The sequence below is a fragment of the Sorex araneus genome, chromosome 6, assembly GCF_027595985.1.
Source record: "Sorex araneus isolate mSorAra2 chromosome 6, mSorAra2.pri, whole genome shotgun sequence".
NCBI classification, from domain to species: Eukaryota; Metazoa; Chordata; class Mammalia; order Eulipotyphla; family Soricidae; genus Sorex; species Sorex araneus.
In genome coordinates, this window is record NC_073307.1 from 43,686,705 (window position 1) to 43,696,659 (window position 9,955).

The following is a 9,955-nucleotide window of genomic DNA, read 5'->3' on the forward strand; positions in this document are numbered from 1 at the left end:
TCAGGAGTGACCCCTGGTGGTGCTCAAAGCAATGTATTCGTGCCTGTACTATCTCTCGGGCCTTAGGTGAGAGTTATTAGTCAGGGCCAGAAGGAGAGGATTGGCGGTGCCAAAGCCCTTGGAACCTCTTGCTGCAGGAAGAGTATGTTCTGGGTGGGCCCCACTGCGTGCTCACGGGGTCTCCTGCAGCCACCAAAACCTGGAGTAGGGAAGGATGGGGGGGTGTTGAGGGGTACACACAGGGACTAATCAGCCACTGTGCTGGCATGGAGCAGTAACCCTGCAGACTGTTCCGCGGGCTCCATCCAGTATTGTTCCCAAATGCAATGGGGTGGGGAGAATAGTTCAGGGATGAGGGTACACGCAGCCCCGCACCCCATGGCCAGGGTGAGTTTCCAGACCCGCAGCACTCCCCAGGGGATGGCCTCTGCAGATCCCACTGTGTCCTGAGACTCTCGCATTGAACAGTTCATCCCGATAGATGCAAGGAAGGGTCCCCTGAGCACCTCTGGGGACTCCCACCCCCACCCCAAGATGAGATTGCCATTTGGGGCCGTCCCTAAGGAAGGGGATTTGCTGCTTTGACTGAGGAAGATGAAGCAGGTGAGAGGGCTGCCGCTACCCACCCATGGCCGGAATATCCACTGGGCAGTGCTGGGTGTGGCCCCCAAACCAGATCCCCTCCCTTCCTAAATGGAAACAGTGGTAGGACCGGGATATGGCTCAGCAGAAGAATATTGGCTCTTCGTGTGCAAGGGCCTGGATTCCATCCTCAGCACCACAAGAAGCAAACTAAAGCAACGCTATCTGTGGCTACGTAGGATTCCACAATTGTGGAAAATGACAGCTTTTTTTTTCTACCTTCACCTCTTGATAAACATCTTTTCACCCTTCAGTTGTTGTTGCTGTCTGTGGGATGGGGGTGGGGTGGGAGGTTGGGCCATTACCCTGTGATACTCAAGGGGTACTCTTGGCTCTGTGTTCAGGAGTGAACCTCGAGTAGTAGTACTCAGGGAATTGAATCGAGTTGGCAGTGTACAAGGCAAATCCCTTAATCCATGTACAACCTCTCTCTGGCCCCTCTATTCTTTTCTATTTCCTTGTAAATTTTTTTTTCTTTTTGGGTTTTAACACCCGGCGATGCACAGCGGTTACTCCTGGCTCTGCACTCAGGAATTACCCCTGGCAGTGCTCAGGGGACCATATGGGATGCTGGGAATCGAACCTGGGTTGGCTGTGTGCAAGGCAAATGCCCTATTCGCTGTGCTATTGCTCCAGCCTCTTCCTTGTAATATTTTTACATACCAACCAGTTATGTGTGTTGACCACAGTCTTCTTTTGATCTTACTTTCATGTGATGTGGGGGATTCTGTTGGGACTCTCTTTTGCCTTCAGATAAAGTGGAGGGACACATCTCAGACCTGACCCCATTCACTTCCCAACCTCGGCTTAAAGGCTTCTTTCTGATTTTTCCACATTTCTATGATTGTCTCACTTGGACTGTGGTCAGTGGTTATTGGTAGCTGTGATCTGAGATCTTTTCTGGGGCAAGTGGGGGGAGTAGGGAAGGCAAACTGTCTCCCACCTGCTGATGGGAAAGGCAGAGCTCAGCACAGTCTTTTAGTCTTCCCCTGCCTGTGTCCTTGCTCTTTCCCTTCAGATGAGCGATCACAGATGCTTGAGATCAGAGATGCTTTTCAGATCTTGTCAGGAACTTTCTTCTCTCTAGTCTCTTTAGGGTGGTGGAAGAGCTTGGAAGTTGGAGCAGCAGCACATCATGCTTGATTTTTTTGCCGACTGCATTTAAGAAAAATAAGACATGACTTTCTTTTTTTGTGATGGCTGTTTTTGCTTTTATTTTATTTTAATTTTTTTGGTTGTTGAGCCATACCTATCTGTGCCCAGGACTTACTCCTGGCTCTGTGCTCAGGAGTCATTCCTTATGATGCTCAAGAGACCATATGGGGTGCTGGGAATCAAACTCCGGTTGGCTGCATGCAAGGCAAGAAGACAAGTGCCCTACTCGTTAAACTATATATATATATACATATATATATATACATATCTCCAGCCATCACTTTTATATCTTTCAAAAGATTTTGTGCTGTCTTGACATACCATTTTACCCTAAATCACTCAATACTTTTTTTTTTCCCCTGTGTGGTATCAGGGATGAACCCCAGGCCTTTCCTCCCTGACTCTTGACTCTTTATGTGAAAATTGATCATATTCCTTCAAGTACACTTACCTGGTGGCAGCTAGTCATTAAGAATAAACTGCTGTCAAGTTGGTTTAACAAAGCTATCTCTTTTTTTAAAGTTTTTATTTTATTGAATCACTGTGAAAAAAATTACAAAGCTTCAGGTTTAAGTCTCAGTCATATGCTGATTAAACCCCCATCCCTTCATCAGTGCACATGTTCCACCACCAAGAACCCCAATATACCCCCTCCCACCTACCCCCCACCTAAGTAGCTAATGATCTTCACTTTATTCTCTCTATACTTTGAATACATTCAATATTTCAATAGAGAATTCACTATTTTTGTTTGGAATTTTTCCCCAACAATCAGGCCTGCTGAAAAGGCATCATTTAATAATTTCTTTTCATTGCTGAGAGTGAAGACTCTGAGTTCGAGCAGCCACTATTGCGGCCGCACGGTTTTGGGTTTCTGATATTTTAGCTCAGTTCACAGTCAAGATGCATTTCTGCCAGAAGCCGCTCCGGGTGCCAAAATGGGTTAGAAGACCTCTCGATCAAAGTCTTTAGGAGCAGAGGGTCCGTTTCTCGCACCGCAGCTCCGGATCATATCTGGGCGGAAGGCGTTTAACAAAGCTATCTTAAGGAAAAAGCTCTCATCATTTTAATCAGCACTTCCAGTCAATACCCACTTCCAAATGGTGTGGCAGTTATTTTCTCATACAGAGAGAAGCTGCTTTTGCTACTTTGCCTAGTAAAGCATTCTTTTCCATAATGCAAAAGCAGAAGTCAGCAATTGATGCTATCCCATGAAGAGTCCCACTAGGGTTGGTTTTATTTGAGATGGAGGGATGGGGCTCTTAGAGTTGTTATGCATTAGAAGAGTGCTTGAGAGTGGGCACTGGGTACTTGGATGCTCTGTGATCAGGCAGGTGGCAATGGGCACTGGATGCTTGTACTGCTGACTGGTCAGGGTGACATGCAGACATGATCAGTGATGGGCATGGTCCACAGCCCTTCACCCCCAAACACAGCAGCAGGCCCTTTTACTTCTTCATATGCAGGGAGAAAGGAACTTTCTGTATGGTTTCTGTTTGTTTGTTTGTTTGTTTGTTTTTTCTCCTCATATGCTCTTTCCCTGCTTTTGTTGAATGGTTCTTCTAAAGATGAGTTATTTGGGTACAGATTGCTAGATGTGTTCTTTATGCTACTATATGTTCTTTATGTTACCATACTATTCATTAGTTTGGGGGCCACACCCAGTGGTGCTTGGGGCTACACCCAGAACTACCCCTAACTTTGTCTATTTTGTTTTGCAGTGCTGGGGGTCAAGGCCAGATCTCACACATGCAAGGCTCTACCACTGAACTACTTAAATTTTGTAGATAAAATTTCTTCTTGAAAGATGAAGAGTAAATTTTTAAATGTTCTGGAATATAGCCTATGGGCTCACATTTGAAAATCAGAGCCTATATTTACTTATTCTAAATTTTCTGTCTTTTGATCAAAGAATCTTTTGATCCCCCTTGAAACTGCCTGTTTGGGAGTATGATTAGTGGCAGGGCCAAGATTATCTGTAGAATTTTTTCAGTAATTTCAACTGCAATGCAAATCTAATGCTCTTCTATTTTTAATTTTTTTTTAATAAAAGGAGTTTACACAGTAATTCTTTGCTGATTTTACTGGGAAAGACACCTAAGTCCTTATTCCCAAACTTCACTTTTAAACTGAGACATTCATTTTACTATGAGATGTGAAGCTGTTTTTGTCAGTATTTCCAGGATGAGCTGGAAATGGGTATTCCTTCCTACTCGCTACCTTTTTCACCAGTAGCACCAGCGCAGTCATGTCTCATCCTAGACAGACAAAACAGCTCTGAGGGGCTGGAGCAAGAGTACATAAGGTAGGGTGCTTGCCTTACAGGTGGCCAACTAGAATTCAACCCCGTAATCCCATATGGTCCCCTGAGCTTGCCAAGAGTGATTACTGAGTGCAGAGCCAGAAGTAACTCCTGAGCACCATTGGATGTGTCCCAAAAGCCCAAACAAAAACAGAAACAAAAATCCTTTGAGCCCGTGTGCCTGTCCCAAGAGCAGCCTTTCCTTAGGGCCTTTCTGGGAGTGGATCCCTCTTAGAGGGGAGCTAGCTTGGGAGACAGCTGGAGTCAGACAAATCTGCAGCCCAGGACTCATGTCTTCAAGAGAGCAGAGGCAGCCCATGGGGTGAGAGGAGGGAGATCCCAGCCTACTCCTGGCTCTCCATTGATCTACTGTGTGGGCTTCAGTTTTCTTACCTGGGCAATGGTGGGGGATAGGAGCAAGCCTAACTTGATGCCTAAATAAACATCCTACACAGGACACCCAGGTATCATATCCATCCATCCATCCATCCATCCATCCATCCATCCATCCATCCATCCATCTATATATCCACCCACCCACTCATCTTTCGATGCATCCCCAACCTATTGTCCACCACCCATGGGTCCAACTATTCATTCACCTACCTACCCACTCATCCATTAACCCACCCACCCATACCTCCATCGCTATTAATACAACTGATCTATTCATCCACCCTTTCATCCACCTACCACTCACCCCTCCCTCCCTCCATCCACTGATCCAATTGACCTATCCACCCGTCATCCTCTCATTCATTTATTCATACATCTATCTGTCTTGCTAACCAACCATCTCTCAGCCTGGTCATAATTTCATTTGAAATTTCACTCTTTCCTTCATACTGAGTTGGCAGAGCTAATTATAGTCATATTCTGTTATTATGTGTGATCCAAAATAACTCTTGTCTTTTGTATTTGAGTATTCTGTTTCTTTAAATGTTCCTATTTCTAGTCTATCCAGTAATCGGATAAAGGAAGGGATTGAAGTTTCAGATGAATAGAGTGGAATAGCACCTTTTCACTGAAATTCTAAAGTAATGTGTCTTATTTTATTTGTTGCTAACCACTCTTAGCAATGCTTGGGTGGTTTGAGTGGAGAAATTCTCATGTGGTGCTGAGAATTGAATTGAGCCTGAAACTTTCACTGGAGGGGCACTCACCCTAGCGTTCTGAGCTGTCTCTCTGGCCCCAACAGTGATCTATTTCAATCCAGATAGTGCTAATACTATTTAAAGTCTCCAAATGTCTCCTTCTGTTGCCATGATTATAATTCCTTGGACTCTCTGTTTCTCATACCCTCCCTATCCGTGAGAGCCCTTTTGAAGCTTACAAAAGACCAGCAGTGTATTTGGCATCTCTTCCTTAGACCCCAATTACTGTCTCCTTTTCAAGCTTTTTGGGCTGAATTTTTTTATTATTAATGTCCATTTTGATGTCTTTATTCGAATCACAATATTTTCCTTCCATGTTATTTTTCCTTTTAGAATGAAAAGATATGCTGAGAAATAAATCCAGCTGCCTTCTCCTGACTTGGATGTTTATCATGGGTGGTGGCAAGTCTAAACTCCATCCCTGTCCTCTGTCTTTCTTGTGGGATAAAGGTGACTGTGTGGAGACAAACGTAGGACAGCAGGTGTCACAGTCTGATGCCCCAGAGAAACCGGAGGGAGCAGGAGGAGTGGGGGAGAAGGCAGAAGAGGATGAGGATGAAGTGTTCCTCAAGTTTGTGATCCTCCACGCACAAGAGGACATACTCGAGGCCCTCCGAGTCCAGAGTCTGCTGCAGAACGACTTTGGCATCAAACCCGGGATCATCTTCGCGGAGATGCCATGTGGCCGGCAGCACCTGCAGAACCTGGACGACGCCGTCAACGGCTCAGCCTGGACCATCTTACTGCTGACCGAGAACTTCCTGCGAGATACCTGGTGCAGGTTCCAGTTCGACACGTCGCTCATGAACTCCGTCAACAGGCAGCACAAGTACAACTCGGTCATCCCCATGCGGCCGCTGCACAACCCCCTGCCCCGCGAACGGACACCCTTGGCCCTGCGCAGCATCAATGCCCTGGAGGAGGGCAGCCGAGGCTTTGCCACCCAAGTGGAGAGGATCTTTCAGGAATCTGTGTACGAGACCCAGCAGGTGATATGGAAGGAGATGAGAAGTGCCGTTCACGGGCAGCTCTCTGCCTGACAGAGCACAGGCCCCCGCAGACCCGGTGGGCTTCATCTCCATTTGAGAAAGCAGTTTCTAGGGAAAGATTAAACTGGAGAGAACCTCTGTTTGCCAGGAGCCTCAGAGAAGTAATGTCTGCGAGACAATCCATAAAATCATGCAGGTTTGCGGTTGCTGTCTTTGCTGCTTTGATAAACTCAAGTTGTCAATTTCAGTTTGATTTTTTTAGAGGGCGCACCCAGCTGTGATGAGGGGGTCCCTCTCAGTGATGCTGGGGAAGGAGAGGGACCAAGAGATATTGGGTCTTGGGCCTGGGGCTCCCACAGCACTCACCCTGCCGAGCTCTCTCTCTCTCTATTCATTTCAAGGAATTTTCATCTTCCTAGTTCTTTTGTTTTTTGTTTTTGTGCTTTTTGGGTCACACCCAGTGATGCACAGGGGTCACTCCTGGCTCTGCACTCAGGAATTTCCCCTAGCGGTGCTCAGGGGACCATATGGGATGCTGGGAATCGAACCCGGGTCAACTGTGTACATGGCAAACGCCCTACCCACTGTGCTATCACTCCAACCCCTTATCTTTCTAGTTCTTGACAAGTTTCTCAATGTTTATTTCTCATGTGGAATGCTTAGCAAAATGTTGTACGATTAGCTATGTTTTTTTTAATGCAATAAGATCTTCCCTTGCTGATTTTTGTTCAAAGATAAGCAGAAAGAAATGCCCCCCCGAGAGAGTTCCACACTTTCCCTAGTGAGGCCCTTCACCTGAGTGTGGCCATGTCTACTTACCCGCTCAGTCACCTGGAAAGAGGGACACAGGATTAGAGATCCCAGACTGACTATCCAAGTCTGAGGGCACGTCAGCAGGATCCAGTCTAGCAGGTTCCCCCGCCTCCTGGACTTGGCATCTTGGCAGCTGCTTCCACCCCAGTTGGTACCTCGTGTGCTGTTGGAGGAGCCTAAACTTCCGGCACAAACTCTCCACGCCAAACCACCTCGGCCTCCAGAACATTGTCCCAATGCTCCTGAGCACTGGAACTGGGAGTCCTGGCCAGACTTCTCCTCTGAAATAAGACGACTTCGCTCAGGACAGCTGCTATGTTTGTAGGCTCTGCCTTCACCTTTTTGGACTGGGGTTTGGGAGAACCTTCCGGTATGAACTGGAGAAGAGGATGGAATCAGAATCTTCTTTGGTTATGGGGGTAGAAGGTAGAACCAAGCAGAGCTCAGCCTCTGCCCCTGGAGATGAAGGTGACCGTGGACCTGCCGCTAGCCCACCTTTTAGCTATGACATGAAAGGATTGGGTTGTCCCCTCTCAGGATGCGGACCAGCAGGAACCAGAAAAGGCAATGAGGAAGACGGAGCTAGAGAGGAGGGGGCTGCCTGTGCTTGCGAGGGAAGGTGTTGGCCTGAGGGCATGGCAGGGATTTACCTTGCTGACCATTTAAACTTCCAGGCGCACAGCAAAAGCTACAACACCCACTTCATGCAGATTCTTTTCAAGGATTGTGCATATTTGGGATCCTTCCAAACTGGGGCTCAGGAGTGTGGGGGCTCCTGGCACTGTTCTGCCAGCCAGGCAATGTGAGGGTCTGAGACAGTGCCACGCCAGCCTGAGGCCCCGGGCATACCTGGGCCATCCCAGTGGTGATGGGCGCCCCTAGGGCTGCACCGGACAATGCTTGGGGCAGGGCATGTGGTGCTGGGATTGAACCTGGGTCAGTGGCAGGTACCTGTCTTGACTCCTATACTATCTCTCAGGCCCCTTAAAGTATTTTTTCTTTTTTTGTTCTATGTTTGTTTGGGGGCTGTGCTTAACATTCACTTCTGGCTCAGCCCTTGGGGATCACTCCTGGAGATTGGGTGACCAGATGGGATATTGCGGACTGAACCCAGGTCAACTTCATGCAAGGCAAGCACCTAATCTGCTATACTATTTCTCTAACCCCCTTAAAGTGGTTTTTTTTTTTACTTTTGGGGTCACACCTGGCAGTGCACAAATGTTACTCCTGGCTCTGCACTCAGGAATTACTCCTAGTGGTGCTCAGGGGACCACATAGGATGCTGGGAATCAAACCCAGGTTGGCCGCATGCAAGGCAAACGCCCTACCCACTGTGCTATCCCTCCAAACCTTCCTTGGAGTGGTTTTTAGAAGGAACTTTGGCCTAATTTTTCTTTCTCTTTCCCCCGCCTTTTTGTATCCCCTTGGATAGTACTGAGATCTGCCTCTTCATAGCCTTGAACCAAAATGTTCTATATGGAGCGTTTCCTCATAACCCTGGATGTAAATGACACACTCTGCTCTGCTAGTATTTGGCAAGGAAGACATTGTTCTCACTGCACACAGACATCTAAATGAAAGCTTCCTTTCCATTCTAGTTGCTTACTATTTATTCATGTTTAACCTTTTCATTTTAATAATGAATATTCATGTTCCCCTATACTATTCCCTGTATCTAGCATTTTATATGCTAATATAGCATTGAATTCCTTTCCTTCATACTTGCCATGCCTGGGTAATTGATTCTGCATGATATTATTATTTATCAATATCTCACAACACCACAGAATTCCAGGAGGTTAGCTTTACACTGCTGTATGTGTGTAATACATGCTTCTCCACCAGCAAAGATCTGATATCTGATTGCATCCCATTGGATAATGTGTGTACATAAATGTGTATATATATATACATATACATCTATACATATGTATACAACAACAAATATGTGTGTATAATTTGTTGTTGTTTTGAGTCCACACATGGTGATGCTCATGAGCTACTCCTGGCTCTGCACTCAGGAATTATTCCTCGCAGGGCTGGGGAATCGTATGGGATGCTGGAGGTTAAACCCGGGTCAGCCACATGCAAGGCAAAGTGCCTTACCCACTGTACTATTGCTCCTGTCCACTGGATGGTGTATTTTTTGCGGTGTTTCTGGTGACTCAATAAAATGGGGAGCAAACAAGATTGACTGAGAAAAGAATGTTTCTACCTCTCTGCTCAACCTACCTCAGCCACCTGTGCTTGGAGAAATGCCTGGCCTAGATTGGGTCAGTCTCAACCTCAGCAAGGCACTATGGGTCTGTCACCTTCCCTCACAGAAAAGAATTTCAAGAGGAGGCAAAATAGTGAAGTAAAGTAGGCTTGGAGGGATTTCTTGGTGACACCCAGCAGTGCTCAGGGCTTACTCCTGGCTCTGTACTCAGAAATCACTCTGGGTTGGCTCATATGGGGTGCTGGAGATCAAACCCAAGTTGGCTGTATGCAAGGCAAGCACCCTATTTGCTGTGCAATCACTCTGACCTCAAAGATAATTTGTTTTTTCTTATTTTTTTTTTGGTGGGGTCACACCCGGCAATGGTCAGGGATTTCTCCTGGTTCTGCACTCAGGAATCACTCCTGGCGGTGCTCGCGTGACCATATGGGATGTTGGGAATCGAACCCTGATTGGCCACCTGCAAGACAAATGCCCTACCCGCTGTGCTATCACTCCAGCCCCTCAAAGATAATTTTTATTGAAACATTTAGAAAGATGTGAAAGGGAGAAGTAGGTATTCAGGAGAGAACACAGGCTTCTCCAGAGTGGAGATAAGCAAAGAAATAGAGACAAGCAAGCAAGACCCATGCTCAAGGGAGAACGTGAGCCTGATATGAGCGAGCCCGGATGGCTTTCGGGA

At 46.7% G+C, this 9,955-nt stretch overlaps 1 protein-coding gene across 2 annotated transcripts in view; it reads left to right on the top strand.

Annotated features, from left to right (window-relative positions):
• The window catches only part of TICAM2 (TIR domain containing adaptor molecule 2), a 15,404-nt gene extending 6,247 nt beyond the window's left edge, over window positions 1-9,157 (top strand). For both annotated transcript variants that reach the window (XM_055142172.1, XM_055142173.1), the window contains one exon: window positions 5,587-9,157. In XM_055142172.1, the coding sequence (XP_054998147.1) occupies window positions 5,598-6,293 (696 nt within the window). In that variant the 5' untranslated portion in view covers window positions 5,587-5,597 and the 3' untranslated portion in view covers window positions 6,294-9,157. The remainder of the gene's footprint in view (window positions 1-5,586) is intronic.
• The last annotated feature ends 798 nt before the right edge of the window (window positions 9,158-9,955 follow it).